The sequence below is a fragment of the Poecilia reticulata genome, chromosome 4 (assembly GCF_904066995.2).
Source record: "Poecilia reticulata chromosome 4, P_reticulata-male-v2, whole genome shotgun sequence".
Classification (NCBI taxonomy): domain Eukaryota; kingdom Metazoa; phylum Chordata; class Actinopteri; order Cyprinodontiformes; family Poeciliidae; genus Poecilia; species Poecilia reticulata.
Window position 1 is genome coordinate 33,695,457 of NC_088833.1, and position 22,482 is coordinate 33,717,938.

General features: G+C 38.5%; 1 protein-coding gene across 2 annotated transcripts; it reads right to left on the minus strand.

The window, feature by feature from the left end:
- Window positions 1–1,359: 1,359 nt before the first annotated feature.
- Window positions 1,360–21,748, minus strand: dohh (deoxyhypusine hydroxylase/monooxygenase). 2 transcript variants are annotated; one of them, XM_008408184.3, is made up of 6 exons: window positions 21,625–21,748; window positions 17,959–18,065; window positions 17,328–17,495; window positions 8,192–8,268; window positions 4,667–4,922; window positions 1,360–2,081 (listed from the first exon to the last, which is right to left on the minus strand). In XM_008408184.3, the coding sequence occupies exons 2-6, from the start codon at window positions 18,062–18,064 to the stop codon at window positions 1,771–1,773; spliced, it is 918 nt and encodes a 305-aa protein (XP_008406406.2). In that variant the 5' UTR covers window position 18,065; window positions 21,625–21,748; the 3' UTR covers window positions 1,360–1,770. The 2 variants fall into 2 exon arrangements, with proteins under 2 accessions (XP_008406406.2, XP_008406407.1); XM_008408185.3 differs by having other exon boundaries at window positions 21,621–21,674.
- Window positions 21,749–22,482: the final 734 nt, after the last annotated feature.

Here is a 22,482-nt window from a genome sequence, read left to right on the forward strand (position 1 = left end):
ATGGACTTATATAAAGTTTTATACATTTTCTTTTCATATATTTATTATTGTTTTTCTTCTTTAGATATTAGGTTGACTTAGAATGATTCCAAATAATGTACAGGAATAACCTGGTGCTGTTACATGTCAATCATCAGGGGGGAGGGGGGGCACTGGGGGGACCAATCAGATGACAGTGGGGGGGGGGCAGTGGCCCCCCTCTGGCTCCACCACTGAGGGGGGGGGGGGCACTGGCTCCGCCACTGCCTACTACCTGGGCCAAATGCAGGACAGACGGGCCATCCCCGTCCTTACAGCTGTTCTCAAAAATACCAAACAGGAGCCAATGGTCAGGCACGAAACAGGTAAGATCTGGTATCGAGATGTAACAACTTTCTGTCAAATACATGGCATAGAGTAGGTCAACCATTTATTTACAATCAGCTGGTACAAAATACACTCACTGACAAGTAGACCCCCAGAGAGGACAGTTCAGTTTGGTTTACACCAGACGCCTCATGCACCGCTCTTGCCTATTGTCGCTGACGAGATGTAGGACCGCCATCTTGGAGCGGTCGCCCGCTTCACTCAGCGTTATATATTTGGCAGGCGCAATGAAGTATCAACGCATCTAAATCTGTTTAATCTGCTGACAACCCACCCGCCACCGCTTACACAACCATGTTTTTTGTATGACTGACGTCAGGCATACATGAACAAACTGAAATTTATTACAACCCTTGGAGGGTACAGATTGCAGAAAAGAATAAAAAGCTATACATTTACTACAGTCTTGCCCTCACTTGGTTCCATCCAGACGGTGAGCGATGTGTGGCCCCAGCCCTGGATGGTGAATGTAACTCTGTATCTGTTCCATTTGTATGGCAGTGTATGGCTTGTAACATTTGATCATTTTTCGGCATTAAAGCCTGCTTTATATATAACCAACTCTCATTATTTCTCAAGGTAATTTACACTTCAGGGTTCTGGTTGGGTCCTGAAACTGGTAAACAGACCTGGTGGAGCACAGAGACAAAAATGTATGAAATCCAACATGTGGGATTCATGAGGTTACAAAAAATATACATAAATACAGCAGTCAAGCTAAAGTGCTATCTGCTCCCCATCAGCCCATGCAGTAGAGCAGAATTTCCCACCCTGGTCCTCAAGGCACACTGACCTGCATGTTTTACATGTTCCTCTGCTTCAACACACCTCATTCAGATGATTGCAATTAAGCAAAACCCTGTTAATCAGCCATCAATTGAAACCATGTGTGCTGAAGCAGGGGAATGCCTAAAACTTGCAGGGTAGTAGTGTGCCTTGAGGACCAGGGTTGAAAAAAACTGCAGTAGAGCAATAAAAATCAATCAGACAAAGTGTCTTTCATTTTATTTATTTTTTACTTTCTGTATATTTTCAAAGTGTAATCAGGGATCCAATATATTTTCCAGACTAAAGTTTTCAAAATGATTAGCCCGTTACATTCACTGTAACAATAGAATACTGAAGCCCATTATGCATTTATGGAACTTGCAAAAACCAGACTGTAAGTTAGGAAACAAGGAAGAAAATGAAAGGAAAGAAGGAAGAAAATGATTCAAGAAAGTAAGAAAGGAAGTAATGGTATTATGATTATACACATTTAAGAAATACATATCTTCCACACTCTTCAGGACCTGGAAAGTATGAAGGATAACATCCCTCATGTATCCAGCCTGGAGTGGAACCCTGTCTAATGCATCAAGGTCCCAGTCATGCAACTCTCTGTGAGGTACAGGGTGGTAATAATTAACTCTGCAGATTGACCAGTCCGTCTGCATACTGGAACTTATCACTGTTTTCATATTCCAGCATGTCCAGGGCAACCTCGCAACTTTCCTTGACAACACGTTCTGTGTCTCTAAGGTAACTATGCAGCACAGCCAGACACTCCTCTTTCCCAATGGACCCAAGAGCCTCTGCTGCCTCATGTCGGACCATTGGGTTCTCCTTAGAATGCTCCAGAACTTCCCGCAGTGCTGGTATGGCTGCTGGGTGTTGCATCTGGCCCAGAACATAACCGATCTCATGACGGAATAAAGCGCTGGAGCACTGCAGCCCTAGAGAGAAAGATGTTACAAGTTTATTACTGGGATGAGCCATTTGGTGTGTCATCATATGATGCACTTCTAGGTCTGTCCCAATAAACAATAAATCAATTAATCGCATAAAAAATGAAAATTATCAACCTAATTTTAATTCATAGGCTTTATCGTTTCTTCCTGCCTTTTTCTCTATCAATGACACTGGATGAAAAAAGACTCAACTCCAGTGCTCTCCACTGACCCCTCCCTTCCTCATTTCCTTAGCGCAAGGGAGGAGTGAACTATTGCATGAGGCAGTTGGATATGCCCATCTTCTCTATCTAAATCTAATGATTATTGAAGGGTAATATAGTATACAGACTTCATAGTCTGTTCTCTTTTTGTTGAATGTACTTTTTATTTCCACTTTGGTTTTATGTTGTGTTTAGTTTTTATTCAAGTGTATTTATTTTGTTAGCAGAGACTGAGAGTCCATTTTATTTTTGTCCTTGGTTGTTTTGTTCGTTTACCAGTTCTAGTGTTAAGCGTTCTTTTGAAAATAAAGTGTATTTATTTTTGGCAGGATGTGCTTGCATTATTATGTCATTACCATTACATCAGTTTAAAATGGTGTTCAAACAATATTATTGTTTATTGCAAAAAAAATTTAGACAATTGTTCAGCAAAATTTGTTATTGTGACAGGCCAATGCACATCTAGGGTGTATTCACAGCTGAAACATTTGGTCTGTTTTAAATGGACCAGAGTTTGTTTCCCACGTTGATCTGGACCTTTTGTAAAGGTGTGAATACACTCATGCGAATCCTGGTGCAGACCAAAGAACAGAGCTGAGTCCTACTTTTCGAGGGTTTCTGAGTCCACTTCCAAGCCACCTCTATGGTTCGCCTCTGGTCTAAGTACAGACCGGCCTCAATGTGAGCCAACCAGGGCTGGTTCTAGACATGGTTACATGAGGGGGCAGGCGGAAAACTGAGGGAGGCATCTTCAGCCGTACATGTTATGCTTCAGCATAAGGCCTGGGCAATGTATCGAGTATACGCGATCATGAGTTTCTCAATTTATTATGGTTAAAAGGGTTCTATTGCAACCATCGACCATTATTGTCATTCAAATAATACACTTTCCACTAAGTGCAATTGGTGATTGTAGCAGTGAATGTGCTACATGTCTTGCAAGCTTCTTTTGGAGCAGAGATTGTACACTCTTACCCCACTCATCACAGACACTCCATCATAACACTGGCTAAGTATGTTGTCAACACTGTAGCCAGCATCAGAGGGTAGTGACGGTATCTCAGAGGTGATGTACTCTGCATCAAGTTGACCCAAGTCAAGCTATCCGATTAGATATTCTTCTGGCATGGAACTGCTGACAAATCGGAGCACCACTGTCAAATTTTTCACATTGACTGTCCCTGGTCCCATCACTTTTGAGGCAAAATCCTGTAGAATCAGCATTTTCATACATTTTCCTGACTTCTGCAAGCACCCTCTCTGCGAGTGTTTGAATTATTTTATTTTGGATATCCTTAAATGTATATTTTGCATTCTTTAGGATACCTTTAGTAATGTTTCCTAGTTTCTCATCCTTCTCTAAGGTGTACTCCATCAGTTACCTGAAGCAACATCACCAATGTCAGCTGTATGCCCATCTTGTTTCAAAGTTTCTGCAGTCCCACGGAGCCCCAACTCAATCACACAGAGAAACTTAACAGACTCTTGATAAAGTAATCAAGAGTATGGGCTCTTGATTGTGGGTTTTCAAGTTGTGTTTTGCCAACCAACAAGGAGTCCACAGTCCCCCTAGCCTCTGTCTTTGTGCTGAGTCCAGGTGGTTGAATTATGAATATGATTGTGGCTGGACACATGTCTCTGTAGCCCCTTGTCCTGATCAAGTACTGTTTTCCAGTTGTTAAAACCGGTTAAGGTAAAAACATCCCTCTCATTATCAGTGCTATATTTCCGACAGAGAAAACATAAGCATGCATTTCGCTTAACAGAGTATTCTAGCCATGCTTGTGTTTGTACCAGGAAGGACTGAATGATCTTAGTGATGTACTGAATACACACTTTGGGTAACTAGCTACCCAGTATGGTCCAAGATGGTTCACTGTCATTTAAATCACTAGGTGGACCTAGCTTAGCAGGCTGCATTGGGAGAACAGCACTTGTGGGAGGAATGGCTGATGGTAGTGGTGTATCTCGCATCTCATCTGATTCAGCTTGCAACACACATTTGCCAAAGCTGATCCAAAGTTAGAAACATTCCATTGGAAAACCAGTGTTTAATGAGCTGCTCTTGACATTCAAAATAGCACTGCAGTTACAGCACAAATGCAGCAAGTAGGATTCCATGTTTGTTTTTCCCAGGTCTGTGCTCTGTCCCTCGATCATTTCTGTCAAATAGGAGCAGTGATCGTCACCTGTGTGGTTTTGCTAACAAATTATAGTCTGCTTGCAAAACAGCATAATGTGAAAGCAAACCACACCAAATTAAAAAAAAATAATGTCAGCTTTTGGTCCGGACCAAACAAACAGACCTGACTTTCCTGGTGTGAATACACCCCTTGATCTATTTGCAGACTTCCGTGACCGACCTACCATCACCCAGGGCAACCACAGCCTCCTCTGTGCCCAGGTTCCGTAGTGCAAACATGGCCCGGTAGCGCTCAAACAGTGGCAGACTTTCATCTAGCAGCACAGAGCGTAGCTCTGGTACGCTCCTTCTGGATGCTGGAGGAGCTGGGTCTATGGAGCAGTAGGGGTTCTTATCGGTAATGCCATCCTTCAGCTGTGTCTCTCCGCCACTAAGAAGCCATTCCAGTCGACAAACTGCCAACTGACACGTTTCTGCTACCTGAAAATCAGAGGCAAAATATGGACAAATAAGTTTTGCCATTAGGCTTCTATGGACACTGAAAGAAGTATATCTTCAGCAAGTCAAATGTAAGACTTTTAATTCATTTAATTAATTTAAATAAATTTTTAATGATGCTCTGAATTAAATTTATTTATTTATTTATTTTTGACAGAATGCTTTTAGACTCGTAAGGGTTGGCAAAAGAAGTGAGCCAGTGGTAACAATGAATGTCATCAACCCAACTGGCCATAAATTTGCACTTATACATGATAGACACCTAAAAGCTAGCTAAGTAGTTAGCAAGGGTCTAGTAGTAGCTCGTTAACGGTAGTCTCAAACGCCTTGAGTTACAGAACACAATAAAAATGTGTCAGGTGACTCAAACTTTTACTTGGCAGAACAGTCCTGTGAGAAAGAGAAAAAAAACCTACACATTCAAGATTAAATAGTGCTGCCATGACAAAATTTAAGCTGTGCGCTGCTTTACCTGCTATCTGATCCTCCATATGTCTTTTTTACTGCAGTGAGCCTCGATGTAGCCAAACTCCGTCAAGTATGGCATTGTTTTTATGTCGTATTAGCTTCGTTGTGTTGATGCATTTTGACGTGCTTCAATTTTCCGCCGCAACAAGCAAACTTCCCCACTCACTCAGTGCGTTAGAGTTCCACATCGCTTAGGATTTGTTGCTGCGCGTTTGCGCAGGGTGAAGGAAAGAGGAGACCAGCTGCACAGGCAGGCTGCGAAATGAGAAGCAGGTGATCGGTATCGGCAACAAGAGCCAATGATCGCCGATCACCGATCATGCACTTTTTCACGGAAATCGGCCCGATTATGATCGGTGACCGATCGATCGGCACACCTCTAGTTTTTACATATTTCAGTGATTCTTGAGAATAGGGACAAAATGGGTTTAAATTTTCCCCATTTTTTAAATTTTATTATTTCTCAACCTTATGAAAATATGACAAATAATGTTTTGGAAATGTAAAAAGGTGCAGGCTCCCAGTTGCAACCTTTTTTTTTAAATTACATTTTTAATTGACCTGACCCAGAACTTTGTCATCACCATCTGACAAAATAAATATAATTTTTTAATGACCCTATTAGTGATACTTTTACTCAGTTTTACAGACAAATGCTTCTCAAGAAACAAAGGAAATATTACTTAAAACAAAAAACAACAAAAAGTCCATCTGACGGAGTTGACACAGAACTGAAGGTGGTGACAAACTAGTGATACATGTGAAGTAATGCCATTTTACGTAAAAATACATTAAAATTAATTATTTGCACATTTAAGTGAGATTTGTCAACAATTTCACTGAAAGAGTCACAAAAACTCTAATGGAGTTGACATCTGACTGAGTTGACAAAATGCCAAACTACCTCAATTTATATGATGTTATTCTGAAGAGGCCATATTGTAGCTCATCAGGTCCATGAAATCTTTACAGCATACCAGAATTAAGCTTTTATTTCACAAAATTTCATCAAAATTTTGTAAATTGTCAGTTATGGTGTTGAAACATCACGGTTGTGACGAGCAATTTAGGAATAAAACAGAAGAAAAACTAAACAATAACATAAGCTAACCAGAGCTGCCTAGCCCTCTTAGCAAAGGAAGAGGTCACGGGGTCCTTAGAAGTTCTGATGCCCCCCAATAATGCCTGATTTTTTTTTACATTCTTTTTATGTCTGACGTTGTTGACAAAAACTAGAGACAAATTTCAATGGAGTTGGAAAATATGTAAAAATTATTTTTAATTCAATTTATTGATACTTTTATAATTATTTATATGAATACTTATACGTAATTGTCATAGTATATTATCTTAGTATCCCTTTAATTGTTTTAAACTATTCTGCTCCAGGACAAGGGATTTTACAGACACCATCCACCTACCACAATGTTTAAAATAAAAAATATTCAGCAAACACGAGGAAAACATACATTGGTGTGCTCACATGACCCACGTTAGTTTAGTCAGACATTTGAAAAAATTTGATTTTGTGTATATTTTATTCAAATTTTGTGCTTTATCCACAGGACCTGTTTTGTCCCTATTCTCAAGAATCACTGATTTGTTAAAACTGTCACCATGTCTTGACGGTATGGAATGAGACAGATAATCTGTCAAAAGATCAATGTCCTCCACCTCCATCCTGAGCTGCTATTGCCGTCTGAAGAAACGCACTGCTGCCGAAAAGAAACATCCAATCAGAGCAAGGAGGAGGGTCTTAACGCTGTCAATCAATGCTGCTTAAATATGCTAATGGCAGAAAAAACAGCTAACCGTTCCAGGAAAACTGTTTATTCGCCATCGTTGATGGCCATGCTAACTCCACAACATTCTCTAATACAGTGTTTCTCAATTCCAGTCCTCACGCCCCCCTGCCCTGCATGTTTTAGGTGTTTCCCTTCTGCCACACACTTGGATTGAATCTGTGGGTGATTAACAGGCTTCTGCAGCACTTGATGGCTGCAGAAGAGGTCATGCAATCATTTGAATCAACTGTACTGGAATAGAGGCACATCTAAAACATGCAGAGCAGGGGGGCCTGAGGACTGGAATTGAGAAGCAGTGCTCTAATAGCTGCATTACAGCAGAGAGCAAGTGGGGAAGGGGGAGAGGGACGAGCAACCACATGAGATTGTGCTTAAACCTAAGACCCGCCTCCTGACTCTGATTAGTTGTTTATAGTTAGCACTGGAAGAAGGCAGAGGAGCTCAGTTTTTTCATAGATATCTATTTCATACCATACTGTCATAACATCATAACATTGTGACAGTTTGTAAAAATATATATTTGTTATGTTACATAGTGCAGCTTTTTTTTTTTTTTAAGGTTTTGCTGGCTCTAGTGGCCATTCTTTGAAAGTAGTTAGACAGGAAACAGGGTAATGAGAGAGGGGGAAGACGTGGCAAATGCCACCAGGCCGGGAATTGAACTGCGACCACAGCCACAAGAACTAAGGCCTCAATACGTGGGTTGTGCTTTACCCCCTGTGCCACCACAGCACCCCATAGTGCAGCTATAAGACCAAATTATTCTTTTATGTAAATAAGATATTTTAAGGCCTTCATTTTACCACCGATCAGTTTGAAACATCGAAATAAGTTAAATATTAAGAATTGTGGGAAAAAAAGTTAACTTTTTGCTACATTCCTGAATTACTCTATATGATCATTTAGTTTAACTAAAAATGAAAACTCAGAATTCTAAGCATTTAGTTATCCAAGAGTCTGTTGTGTTTGTGTTCCTACCTCTATGACAGGATCCTGACTGTACTCTTTCAGCAGTTCCACAACCGCTAAATCACCAATTGCTCCAAGGGCCTCCCCTATAAGCAGACAGTGAATCATATCACACTCATTGCTAATACCCCTTTCATGTGAATCCATCTCCTGTACTACTCTTCTCTGCTTCCTCTCAGGTAGCATGATAATCAGGTGTGGAACATTCCATTAAACCAGTACTCCTCAAACAGTGGGTGTGTGTGGCGAGGTGTCGGGGTGGGGAGCATGAGAAGCAGGAGGACTTCAAGACTGGTTCTTCATGATAAACAACCCTCAAGTCACTAGGTGGCAGCAGTGTTCAAATTGATTAACAGACTGCCTGTCCAAGCCAGTAGAAGAGGTAATGCACACAGACACACTCATAGAATGTCTAATGGCCCAGTCCCAATACTCGGGCTGCGCTCTTCGCCCCTCTGTGAAGTGTGGTCTCGGTCAAAGTGCACATAAGGGTTTGAGTGTGCAGGTTACAAGCGTGCAAAAATGCGAGAATTGGGACAGAACGCCTCTGTGTTGAAACTTCAACATCCAAAATGCCAGCCACAGTTTATGCATGTGCTGCTAAAAAGTACAACTACAACAAAAACATGTTGATTTTAAATGTACAGTAAAGGTATTTTCGCTTTCCAAAGTCATCGCTAGACATATTTTGCTGTTCAAATGTTTTTTGTTATGTCTTGTTGAATACAGAGCATAATATTTAATATTAATATTTCCATATTTAATGTGCAAAAAAATACACATTAAAATGTACTAATATTCAATTTAACAGTCTAAAGGCAATTCTCCCTTCAATTTGACTAATAAGAGACATGATTACATATTCAGCTGTTACTCGGAAAAAACCCATCTCTTTTATGGCTAAACGTTAGTTTGGTATATATGGAGAGCCGTTTCTATGGAGAGCCGTTTCAGCCAAAATTAAAAAAATAAATAAATGGGTGAAATAAATCAAAAAATGAAGAAAATGAGTGAAATAAATAAAAAAATTGTTAAATAAATAATTTAGCTTTTTCAATTTTTCATATATTTATTTTTCATATTATCAATTTCTCAATTTCCCTTATTTCATTAATCTATTTTTAATTGATCCCTTTATCCATTTACCCATTTTTCATTTAACCACTTTTCAATTTCCCTATTTAATTAACCCAATTTTTTAATTTATTTATTTTTCAGATTATCAATTTCTCTTTTTCATTGATCTATTTTTCATTGATCTATTTTTCATTTGTCCAGTTTTCATTTATCCCTTTATCTATTTACCCATTTTTCATTAATCCATTTTTTAATTTAACAATTTTTCAATTTCCTTTTTCCTTTAACCTGATTTTCTATTTCCCAGCTTCATTAATCAATTTCTCATATATACCTTTATTTACCCATTTAACATTTGTTTGAAAAATAGTTACTTTTCCCATTTTCCAATTTCCCTTATTCATTAAGTATTTCCTTATTTTCTTATTCATCACATTCTATTTCCCCGCAAAACTTGGAAAAAATAAATGCAAATGAGGAGAGGCACGTCATCAGGCTACAACTTCCCCAATTGGTTGGTTAGCATCACACCCATACTTTGCTTCAAGAAAGCAAAGTATGCTTTCTTGAAGCATACTTTGCTTCAAGAAAGCAAAGTATGCTTTCTTGAAGCTCATTAACTTCATTAGAAAATAGTGTTATTACTCCTGACTTTAGTTCTCGTGTGGCCGCTCAGACATAACGTGTTTTAGTTGGCGGCTCTCATGGACTCAGAGCTTCACCGTCGGGAGTTTTTATAGTTTGGACGTAGCGGCCGCTGAAGTTGGCTTACGATTGAAGGTTCGGGACACCTTCGTAGCTACCAGCTGTGATCCAACTATAAGGAGCAGATTTTACTGTACATCGTAAGTGAACTGCAATATCCAGAGGCAGCTCTATGGAGCATCGAGCAGAAAGAATGAGAGTGGAGAGCCTTGGAGATCTTCGTCGGAGGCCATCTTTCAGACATGCACCGCTGCTGTCCGTCCAGGATCCTCCGGTTGCCCAGACGTTGCACGGTAAGCTACCGCTGATGTTTGTTTTCCAACTACAGTCATATTTAATCAATAGGGCTCAATTACGATCGCGGAAAGTTTTGAGTTGATCTCGGCAGTAGGTGACAAACTGAACGCCTCCAGGATGTTGAGACCAGCACGTCCTCTGATTCAATACATCTTATTAAGAATAAAATCAACAAAACGTCTTCAAATTAATGGCCCAACAAAATTAATAATCTCAGTAATTATTGTTTAAACAAGGTGTGAAGGTGTGTGCATTTCGGTACCATTACAAAAATAAAAAGGGACTCAAAGACCCTGATGAGCAGAGCAGTAAATATGAAGCCTGAAAACTGACTTTTCTTAACGGACTTTCTTAACGGACTGAATCTTTTGTGTTTTTAGTTAATCTCTGCTGGGTTTGTGGGGCGCAAGCGGTTGCCACGGCAACAGGTTGATTAAATGACATTAAAAAGTTAGGAGAGGTTTAGAGTCGATCGCCCTGTTTTACCTTTGTTTACCTTTGCTGAGATCAGTGGCGCAAAAAGTGGGTATGCAGGGTATGCAACGCATAGGGGCGCAGCACCAGAGGGCGCGCCAAAACCCCGTCTGGAGGGGGTGGCACGCCGATGTTCTCCCATACACTTCAGCGTGCCTTACCTCGCGCACATAACGAGGTAAATGTAGCGAGTTTTACCTTTCACGTATCGTCGCCTGGGGGGGGGGTTGTTGAGTGAGCTTCGCTCCTTCACCCTGACGTTCCTTCCCTCGGGGGGAAGGGGGGCGCAGATCTATGTTTTCGCATCCACCTGAATAATGTGTAGTTGCGCCACTGGCTGAGATGCATTTACAGCTGCTGTAGTTTATGAACGTTCAATAAACGACAAACTTGGACTAACTACCTCGTTCGTCTGCGACTATATTTCATTAAGTAACAAACAAATGGCTTCTACCGCGATAATTATGTGAAATTAAATTAATATTTTTTTAAAGTTTTGTGCGCTCTGGCATCTTGCTTTGAGTCTGAGAGGTTTTTCCTGTATCAAACATGCTATTTATTTAGTGGAAATATTGATGCGTTAAAACTATCTCCAAAATAACCTTTCAACTTTTAAAGCTCCACTGTTGAAAATGAGAAGCTGACATTCACAAATGACATTGAAATAAATTCTAGTCCAACTTCTGGTTTGTTGCGATTCCTCTGGATCCTGTTGGAGGAAAAATATACCAACTTCACAAGATGTGGCTTTAACCCAACTCCTGTCAGTCTGAAGCTTCTCATATTTGGGTCATCAAACCAAAGTTCAGATCTACCATAACTGGTTCCATCGCCACCAGGTCAAAAGTACAGCTTTTTGGCGCAGTACATTCATTAATGTTTCCATCATGTATGTTTTCAGATGCAGTCCATCCTGCAGGCCTCTGGTCTCAGTGTTTCCCTTCAGACTCCCACTGGGCTCAAAGCTTCAGGATGACCAGACCTTCACCTTTCTGGAGCAGGAACACCCGGCCAAATGCACTGGTGACACATTCATTTAAGAAAAATGTGCCTGTTCTTATAGAATTGATATGCATGAACCGTCTGTATTTTACTGTTTTGAATAAACAAAATGTTTTATTTTGAAATCTGTGTTCCTTCTAATCTGTGAAGTTCTAATTTAATCAAATCTCATGTTTTCACGTCCCAGAGACAATGAAATGGTTTGTTTGTAGCTTAAAATAAACGAAACAATCTTAATAGAACAAAGCTACAAAAATAGAATACAGATTGAAAGTTTTGGACCTGTTTTATTTTTTGGTTTCATTACACTGAAGATTCTTCAAAATGAAGCTAAACAGTGAGTGGAGTACCTTGTATGTACGACAACGTAGAAATGAACAAACATGACATATTGGGTTCTTAATAGCAACCCTAACAGTTATTTTACACAGCTTGATTTATTGAATAATGATTGTGTTCATTTACGGACTTTTTACTTTTACTCAAGTCATTTTATTATGAAGCATCACTATTACTTAAACAAATTTTTAATTTTGTCTTTAAAATACCAAAATTTCCACTGAACATAATATTTTGGGCCTTCTAATTGTGTAATTTTTTAAAGATATGAAATAATTTATAACTTGATCAGGTACTCAGTACTGAAACTTTTCACCAAATGCTTCTTTACTCTTGTGTAATTTCTTATTCAGCTACTTTTTACTTGAGTAAAAACATGTTGAAGTGCTACTGTTATTCCTGGAGTATAAATTGTGGGTCCTCTGTCCACCTCTAAGGAACAGTAACCAAATGTTGAGGCACATATGTTGACCAAAAACAGGCAAACTAAGGCGGGCAAGTTATACATACAAAGAACTGCTTAAATTAATAGTCATATTTACTTTATATGCATATGCATGTGGGCCACACTTGGCACACCTCAGGGATGTAACCAAGAGAGGCAAAGATTGTAGCAGGAGTTCAGCTTTTATCCATTCTCCATTCTGTACCCTCACTAAATGTCACTGTATTCAGGTTGTCTGTTTACAAAGGTAAAATAACGGCGATCGACTCTAAAGCTCTCCTACCTTATTACTGTCGTTTAATCAACCTGTTACCGTGGCAACCGCTTGCGCCCCACAAACCCAGCATAGATTAACTAAAAACACAACGGATTCAGTCCGTTAAGATATTAGGTTTTCAGGCTTCATATTTAATTCTCGGTTAACAAGCATCTCCTCATGAACATTAGCCAATTTAAACTTCGCTCTTCTCATCAGGGTCTTTGAGTCCCTTTTTATTTTTGTAATGGTACCGAAATGCACGCACCTTGTTTAAACAATAATTACTGAGATTATTAATTTTGTTGGTCCATTAATTTGAAGACGTTTTGTTGATTTTATCCTTAATAAGATGTATTGGATCAGAGGACGTGCTGGTCTCAACATCCTGGAGGCGTTCAGTTTGTCACCTACTGCCGAGATCAACTCAAAACCTTCCGTGATCGTAATTGAGCCCTATTGATTAAATATGACTGTAGTTGGAAAACAAACATCAGCGGTAACTTACCGTGCAACGTCTGGGCAACCGGAGGATCCTGGAAGGACAGCAGCGGTGCATGTCTGAAAGATGGCCTCCGACGAAGATCTCCAAGGCTCTCCACTCTCATTCTTTCTGCTCGATTCTCCATAGAGCTGCCTCTGGATATTGCAGTTCACTTACGATGTACAGTAAAATCTGCTCCTTATAGTTGGATCACAGCTGGTAGCTACGAAGGTGTCCCGAACCTTCAATCTTAAGCCAACTTCAGCGGCCGCTTCGTTCAAACTATAAAAACTCCCGACGGTGAAGCTCTGAGTCCATGAGAGCCGCCAACTGGAACACGTTCTGTCTGAGCGGCCACATGAGAACTAAAGTCAGGAGTAATAACACTATTTTCTAATGAAGTTAATGAGCTTCAGCTTATTGATAACTGGTTAGTAGGTCGCCATCTTTCTTGAAGCAAAGTATGGGTGTGACGCTAACCAAGCAATTGGGGAAGTTGTAGCCTGATGACGTGCCTCTCCTCATTTGCATTTATTTTTTCCAAGTTTTGCGGGGAAATAGAATGTGATAAATAAGAAAATAAGGAAATACTAAATGAATAAGGGAAATTGGGAAATGGGAAAAGTAACAATTTTTCAAACAAATGTTAAATGAAAAATAGATAAAAGAAAAATGGGTAAATAAAAAAGGGATATATCATTAATTGATTAATGAAACTGGGAAATAGAAAATCAGGTTAATGGAAAAAGGAAATTGAAAAATTGTTAAATTAAAAAATAGATTAATGAAAAATGGGTAAATAGATAAAAGGATAAATGAAAAATGGACAAATGAAAAATAGATAAATGAAAAAGAGAAATTGATAATCTGAAAAATAAATTAATGAAAAAATTGGGTTAATGAAATAGGGAAATTGAAAAGTGGTTAAATGAAAAATAGATTAATGAACAATTGATAAATGGATAAATGAAAAATAGATAAATGAAAAAGAGAAATTGATAATATTAAAAATAAATAAATGAAAAAGCTAAATTAAAAAATGGTTAAATGAAAAAATAGATTAATGAAAAATGGGTAAATGAAAAATAGATTAATGAAAAAAAGGAAATTGAGAAATTGATCATATGAAAAATAAATAAATGAAAAATTAGGTTAATAAAAAAGCAAAATTATTTAACATATTTTTTATTTAATTCACTCATTTTCAGATTTATTTTACTCCTTTTTTATTTATTTCACCCATTTATTTATTTAATTTTGGCTGAAATGGCTCTCCATAGGTATAAAGTGGAGCTAATGTGCAAAGAAAGGTCAAGTTAAAGACAAACGTACGGCACATGTATAAAAAAATATTTTTTAAAAATTGTGAAAAATAAAAGGACTAATGGATAATTCATAAGGAACTCTGAAATTATTTTTTTCCCCTCTAGCCTGAAACCCCCCCCCCAATTTGTTTAAAAATCATAAATGATATATCTAAAGAAAATAAGAACCAAATAGCTTTCTATTCCACTCCCACAAAAAAATTATATATTAAATTCATAACTACAGGGTGGCCCACAATAAAGTAGCCTGCGTTACTATAGTATTACTGGCGGCCTTCCGTAAAGAAAGAAAGAACATGAAATGCCAAAATCTTTACTCATTCTTTACAGAAAGTGCTGGAAATGATCCCCTTGTGCGTCAACGCGCCTTAACATATTGTCATATATGCGACGCAACTCTGGGGCACCAATGCTCTGAATTGCATTACGAATATTGTCTTTCAACTGCTGTAAAGTACTCGGGTTATTAGCGTACACTTTTCCCTTCAAATTGCCCCACAGATAAAAGTCACAAGTTGTTAAGTCCGGCGATCTCGGTGGCCACAATCCTTTGGTGATAATCCTGTCTTCTGTAAATGCCTCCCGTATTCGTGTCCGGTGACACGTGTGACAAGTCGCGCCGTCCTGTTGGAAGAAGGCGTACTCGCGTTCTTCCAGCATCAACTGTCCATAAAATTCCTCAAAAATTCTCATGTACACTTTTGTGTTCACTGGGGAAAGATTCACTCGGCACGCCACTATGGCAGGAATGCGGGCTACTTTTTCATAAGTATGTATGAAGGTACATGCCATGCAATGACTTTCTGCGAACGAAATTAAAAAATGAATTTCTGTGCATTTTGTGACTGAGATTTTGACACAATGGACCTTTTTTCAATTACAACTTCATGAATGTTTTGCGAAAAAAATTTCAAAAGTAGGTATTGTGCAAGAAATCTACTCCATTTTTAAGTTTTAATATAATAAAATTTGGTCTTCTAACATCAGATGAAGAGTTAAATTATGATATTAATTTAATCCTGTTTTTATTAATAAATACTGCTTTCTAAAATTCACCTCCATTTTTCAAGTTGAATAACTTTATTTGAAAGAGTGCTTAAACGTTAAGATTTGAAATTCATCTTGCATTTGTAGCACTTTGTTTTACTTCCCTCACAGTTAATATTAGCTATAGTGCTTGGTTTAATACCAGGGTTCAGCCTCCGCTATGAAAGGTAGCCGAGATTTTGTAAATCTTAAAAAGTTTTAATTATTGCCCAACATTGATTTAAATTAAGAGCCTACCTTAGAAATAAAACAATATTATTATAAATATTATATTATGTATTATAACATTAAAAAAATTGACACAAGTGGAAAAGACTATTATTTATATGTAATTATTTCACTCTACTAGAAGTAAGACACCTCCCAAATCTCCTGTTTTTGTTTTGAAGGTTTCCTAAAGACAAGGATGTGAGGAAGTGGGAAATGCCTTTGGTCCATGTATTTTCAGGCAGTTGGTTTTTTCGTTTGAAATGAAAAATGAGAAAATGAAAATAGACTCGTTTTTTCATTTTTTAAACCAAAAGCGGAAATCAGACAACGGCTCGGTCTGTGTATTTTCAGGCAGTTCGTTTTTTCGTTCGTTTTGGCTGAATATCTGATTGTATGTTATTGTAAATAAATTTTTATGAAAACATTTTGTCTCTGTTTATTTTGTAAAATTTGAGTTTAAAGCTCTGACTACATATAGGTTGATACAAATTAAATATTAAATAATTATTTTAATGTTTCTTGCTTATAAATCCAGAGATAAGAAATAATGGTAAGTACCAACTCAAAAGTTGTTCATTATGTTTAGTCAGTTGAGTCTTATAAATTAAAAGTAAATAGTCTCATGAAGGGGACAAAGGTTTTAATTTCTAACTGGACAGTCATACTTCACTTATAAAAAGGTAATTTTCCACCCCAACACCAAACGTTTACTCTCGGAGCGTTCAAGTTTCACACCATATTGCTTAAGTGTGAAACTGCTGCGCGCTTGCGCAGTGTGAAGGAAAGAGGAAACAGCTATACACACAGGCTGCGAATGAGATACAGGCGATCGCCAACAAGAGATTGTGATCGGCTATCACAGATCATACACATTTTCACGCAAATCGGTCAATAATGATCGGTGGCCGATCAATCGGCACACCTCTAGTATTCCGATCGATCGGCACACCTCTAGTATTGATATTAGTAGACAAACAAATCTTGAGTGGCTGTGTGCTTTATAAAATACTCATCATACATCAATCTATTCTATTCTTATTCTATTCTGTTTTCCCCACTAAGAATATTTAAATATGGTCAATCATATATCAACCCAACTCAAAAATACTTTAAAAATAAATGTCCTTGTACATGTAGCTATGAAAGCTGTTGGAATAAGATTTTTCGCAAAAAAGTGTGAAAATCTGTTTAGTATTCAGTGATAATAAACAGATTTAGATGCGCTGATACTTCATTGCGCCTGCCAAATGTATAACGCTGAGTGAAGCGGGCGACCGCTCCAAGATGGCGGCCCTACATCTCGTCAGCGACAATAGGCAAGAGCGGTGCATGAGGCGTCTGGTATAAACCAAACTGAACTGTCCTCTCTGGGGGTCTACTTGTCAGTGAGTGTATTTTGTACCAGCTGATTGTAAATAAATGGTTGACAAACTCTATGCCATGTATTTGACAGAAAGTTGTTACATCTCCATACCAGGTCTCACCTGCTTCGTGCCTGACCATTGGCTCCTGCTTGGTATCTTTGAGAACAGTTGTAAGAACCGGGATGGCCCGTCTGTCCTGCATTTGGCCCAGGCAGTAGGCCAACTCATGCTTCAGTAAGGCCGAATCATCAGTGAAAGCCTTGCTGATCCACTCTATGGCTTCAGCACCTGTCAGAAGATATTCAAGTAAATCCAGATGTTCCACACATTTTAAACTTGAAAATTTGTCAGAACCAGTTGATTGGACTGGCAAATATACAGCTGAAAAAAGTCTTGTCCCACACAGAACAGTAATTATCATTAGTAATGTTAACGTCTAAAGTCTAAATGATAAAGTCTAAATGTTTCTGACATATTATACTGAACACTAACTTACAACAGCTAATCAAAACATAATATTGTAACAATTTTCCGTAGCCCAGTAGGGTCAACAGAATGCAAAACCAACAACAAAAACTGAGTTAGCAAATTTTTTCATAACCTCCATTATGGTTTTTTCATTTTGTTGGCCCTTCTGGACCACAGTACATTATGGAAATGGGATCCTAGGCCATGAAATAACATGTTTTAGTATTTTTGGTATAAAAACACCTTTAATTTTAATATTTAAAATTGCTTCTTGCAGATTTACCTCCCAGATTCCTCAAGGTGAACAGTGCTCTGAAGCGCTGCGACAGGTCCAGATCTGGGTTGACCAGAACCTGCCCTATAGCGGTCAACTGCTCCACAGTGGCCATCCTGTAGCAGAACTGCATATCAACACAACTGGGAAACATGGTATCAGCTGTCCTAATACCTTAGTGTGTGGCCAGAAATTCAGGAAGATTTGATGATGAGGCTTAGGAAGCTGTTTAAACAAAGGTTAAAGGATCCCTATATCTATTGTGCACTCCTCTTTACTGTTAACACTGAGCTAGTTTGAAAACATAATTGCCCCTGTAGTTATTACATGAGTTTTTCATTCATGAAAAGGAGGGGGTACCTTCACTATGACAGGTGTGTTGACCAGAATGTAAAAGATACCTAACAAGACTTAACTAGAAAATTCCTGCAGAAATTTTAAAGGGGCATGCCAAAGTGTGCCCGTCGGCTTTGACGCAGCGCTTTGATGCTAAAAATTAGCATTAATGCTAAAGAAAGCTGCAACGTAGTCAATAACCTGTGGAGAGGAAGAAGCATGTTGACTAAGCTGTACTTGTACCATTCATTATGTTAAAATTAATGCATAAGCTAAAATTAGCCAATATGCTAATGTTAGCCTAAATGCTGGCAGTAGCATGTGGAGCAACAGGACCATGTTGTTTTAATTTTACTACTCCATTCAGTATACTAAACATGTCTAATAAATGAAAAAATTAGCTAATAGCTAACTTTAGGTAAAAGTGCTAGTACACTAGTCAAAGGAAGTGAAATGCTAATGTTTGTGCTAATGTTAATGAACTGCCTTGCTGCGCAAGGCAGTTCACAATCCTGAGAAATATATAACATAAAAAAAGCTTATATTATTGCACCGCCTACGGCGGTGCACTAACACGAGAGGAATATGCAGACTTTTATTTTGAAACTTTCAGCTAGCGTCTTTTTAACTACCACACCAATTCATTGTGTTACTGTAGTTTGTTTAAACCAGTCACATAAAGCACAAAAGAGTAATGACCTGATGTGAAAAATGTCAAGGCTTTTATTTTGAAACTTTCAGTAAGCTTTATTTACAATAGCTTTACAATAGCTTTTTTATTTACAGTGGATTACACACTAATCCAATGTGTAACTGTGGTTTGGTTAATCCAGCTATATAAAGTCCCATACAGCAAGCAGATCTAAGAGCCAGCTCATCCCTATGTGACATTTGGGAGTTCCGCCATGTTGTAGTTCTGACCTTCAGTCATTGTAGTTCTAAAGAGCAGCTCAACTATCGTGTGAGTGAGACACAAAGGGATAAACAGATTCTAACGGTTTGAAGCAGTTAGTTTATCTGAACAAAGCAGTCCAAACATCTCCATCCTATTCAGGATATTTTAGAGTGATCCGAAAACCGTGTGAAGCATATAGTCAAGGGGGCTCAAATGCTAATGTTTGTGCTAATGTTAATGAACTGCCTTGCTGCGCAAGGCAGTTCACTATCCTGAGAAATAAATAACATAAAAAAGGCTAATATTATTGCACCGCCTTCGGCGGTGCACTAACACTAGAGGAATAGGCAGACTTTTAATTTGAAACTTTCAGTAAGCTTCATTTTAATGACCACGCTAATTCAATGTGCAACTCTGGTTTGTTTAAACCAGTCCCATAAAGCCCAAAAGAGCAATAACCTGATGTGAAAAATGTCAGGACTTTTATTTTGAAATTTTCAGTAAGCTTCATTTTAAATAGACACACTAATCCAATGTGTAACAGTGGTTTGGTTAATCCACCAATATAATGCCCAAAACAGCAAGTAGCTCTACATTCCAGCTCAGCCCTCCTCTGTAATAACTGAATGATCCGCCATGTTGTAGTTCTGACCTTCTGCTCTGCCCTCTGTATTAAGGTGTTCCGCCATGTTTAGAACTACAGAGACCTTGTAGGCCAAACCAGCAGTTGCCATAGCGATCAAGCCTCTGCCAACTGCTGTGTGTGTGTGAGAGACACTTCATGTAACTTTGAGAACACCCAGTCACTTTTAATGAAAAAAGCAGTCTGAACGACCCCTTCCCGTTCGGGAACCGTTAGGCCGATCCAAAAACCGTTTGAAGCATATGAGAGGGCTTCTTGTCGTCTCCGATAGTCCCGTGATTCATATCTGTAGGTCATTCACAGGAATTGCAGTGATGAGAGAAATATGGTGTGTGTAGAGCTCAGTAATTTTTCAAAAACCTATATTAAACACTGAGGGGGAGCGTCAGTTGGTCATGTCCCGTCACTTTGCTCTGAAGCACCTGGACAGAAAACCGTAAGCCCTAGAGAAATTTCGAAAACATTTTACCGGAGCAGAGATGCGGTGCTATCTCCTGACCAACGTTCATACCAATAGCATAAGTTTTACGGCCATGAGAACGATTTCAAAATTATTTTTGGGTCAAAATTCCACCCTCTTTCTCACTCTAAAAAGCGGCAGTTGGTTTCAGTTACACTCTAACGTTTCGGCAGTTGGAAATTTCGCTCGTTTTTCGCTTTTTACGTCGCTGTCGTAACTCCGATCCCCTATAAAAGTAATAGCTCCCTTCTCGGCATCGAGCCGCACGATTTGATACCACTTTTGTGGGTGGGCACGCAGCGGTACGAGCCGCATTAACGGTGATGGAAGAATAATAAATAATAAAGAGACATTCTATTGGGTGTAGAACAATAGGTGCCTGCCATGCAATGCATGGAGGCAGTACTGACTTGCTTCGCAAGTCAGTACTGCTCTCCTTATGCATTGCTATGGCATGCCCCTAATAAGAGACAAACACACGTGATTGATCATTTGCTCACACGAGAAATATGCATTGTGTTGGAAATATTTGTTTAATTATGCTAGTTTTAATTATGTTTACCTGCATGGTCTCTGGCGTGCAAACAGCAACACGTCATTACGGGCTGTTTGAGACCACCTCTAAACCGTACGTCAGACAGTAAAGAACCAGCCTTGATATAAAAGTAATTGAGCTAACAGGGGCGGAACTGCCTTAACTGCCGCACACAGTGGTCTCCGAAAGCGCGTCTTCGTATGTTTGTATTTTTCGAAGGTAATTAATTTCTTCTTTGTGGCTTTGGTTTCTGATGATTATGTTGAGCTGTTAGTGTGATTTTATGCAATTGATCGTTTGAATAAATTCTGGATGATTGTGAAGTTGAACAATGACTGTTATCTTTGTGGTTTCACTTTTACACACGACATTAACGGACCTGGAGAGACGAGATAACAACGAGCAACAAGTAGAAAATATCTCGTTTCTCAACAATAGTTAAATTTATTTAACACAGTTTTGAGAAAATTCACTTTTACCCATTACAGTTCATGACCTGCAGGGGGTGTGCGCGAGCAAGAACAAGCCAAAATAACGTCGTTGGAAAGATTTAACTGCTTCATAAAGATTTATCTGATCATCACTAGTTTATTGAACAATCTCATAACACAGTCCAAGCAGAAGCTAACACGTAATTCTATAATTTGTTCAAAATTCAACTGACAGGCAGCCTGAACTAGAGCCGCGTGTCCACTAACACAGACCAATTCTCTGTTCTTACGATCACCTAACCACACACAGAAAGTCCCGGACAACCTCTGACCTTCTTAACAAAGAAGCAGAACATTTGACATAAACATACCAACCTCCGACATCGAGTCCAGAAGCCGAAATATTGCTGAGGTTTCTTCTTCTCTGACGCGTTTTGCAAATCTGAACATGAAGGAAGTACTGCCACCAAGTGGTCCGGAGGATTAATCTGTTTTTCAAGAGTTTGCATTTTCTACAGATATTTATCACATCAATCCGTGCTCAACTTCTAAGAACAATTAAAGAGAGAATAAATAAATTAATGTATCAATAAATTAATTAAATAGATTAAATGCAAGTTATGAAGTTAAAGTTACTTTTCATTTTTATATGTTAAAATGTGGGATTATCTCAAGATGGAGTTGTAGATCATTCAGAGAGCTCAAAAAGTGGCTTATGATGCATAATTTTACTTTTGAAATCATGAAACTTTGTAAGAAACAAAATCAGACTGATAATCAGAAATACGTTTTAACATCCTCTTTGTGATCACAAAGATCCGCTCCTTCTCCCCCCAAAAAGAAAAAAAAACGTGGAGAAACGTTATAATGAGAGATCAAACTAACTTAGAGGGAGTTGGAAAAATTACTGGGTAATTTTGGAAACTTATTCAGAGAACAAATTCTAGGCCAGCTAATTTGAAAATACATGTGAAATGGTTGCGGATAGAAGTTGAGTTTCTTCTCTAAATTGTATTTTTAAAAGCTTTTTAGACAGAACGGTGCACTTCATGAACATCATTTGCATATACAAAAAGAAAAAGAAAAAAAGAACAACTAAGACAATTGAGAATCAAAATTGTTAAATTCTTCAAAAGGGGGACAACATACCATCCGGGTTCAATAATTGATTTACCAATATTAAATTATCTAACTCATTTCCCAGAAAACAGAGATTACTCTTTAGATTACAAA

Coding starts and splice junctions, on each gene's coding strand:
- dohh (XM_008408184.3), bottom strand. CDS start 18,064: ATGGCCACTGTGGAGCAGTTGACCGCTATAGGGCAGGTTCTGGTCAAC. Junction 8,269..17,327: donor AATGGTCAGGCACGAAGCAG/GTGAGACCTGGT, acceptor GTCTGCTTATAG/GGGAGGCCCTTGGAGCAATT. Junction 4,923..8,191: donor GTCAGGATCCTGTCATAGAG/GTAGGAACACAA, acceptor TCTGATTTTCAG/GTAGCAGAAACGTGTCAGTT.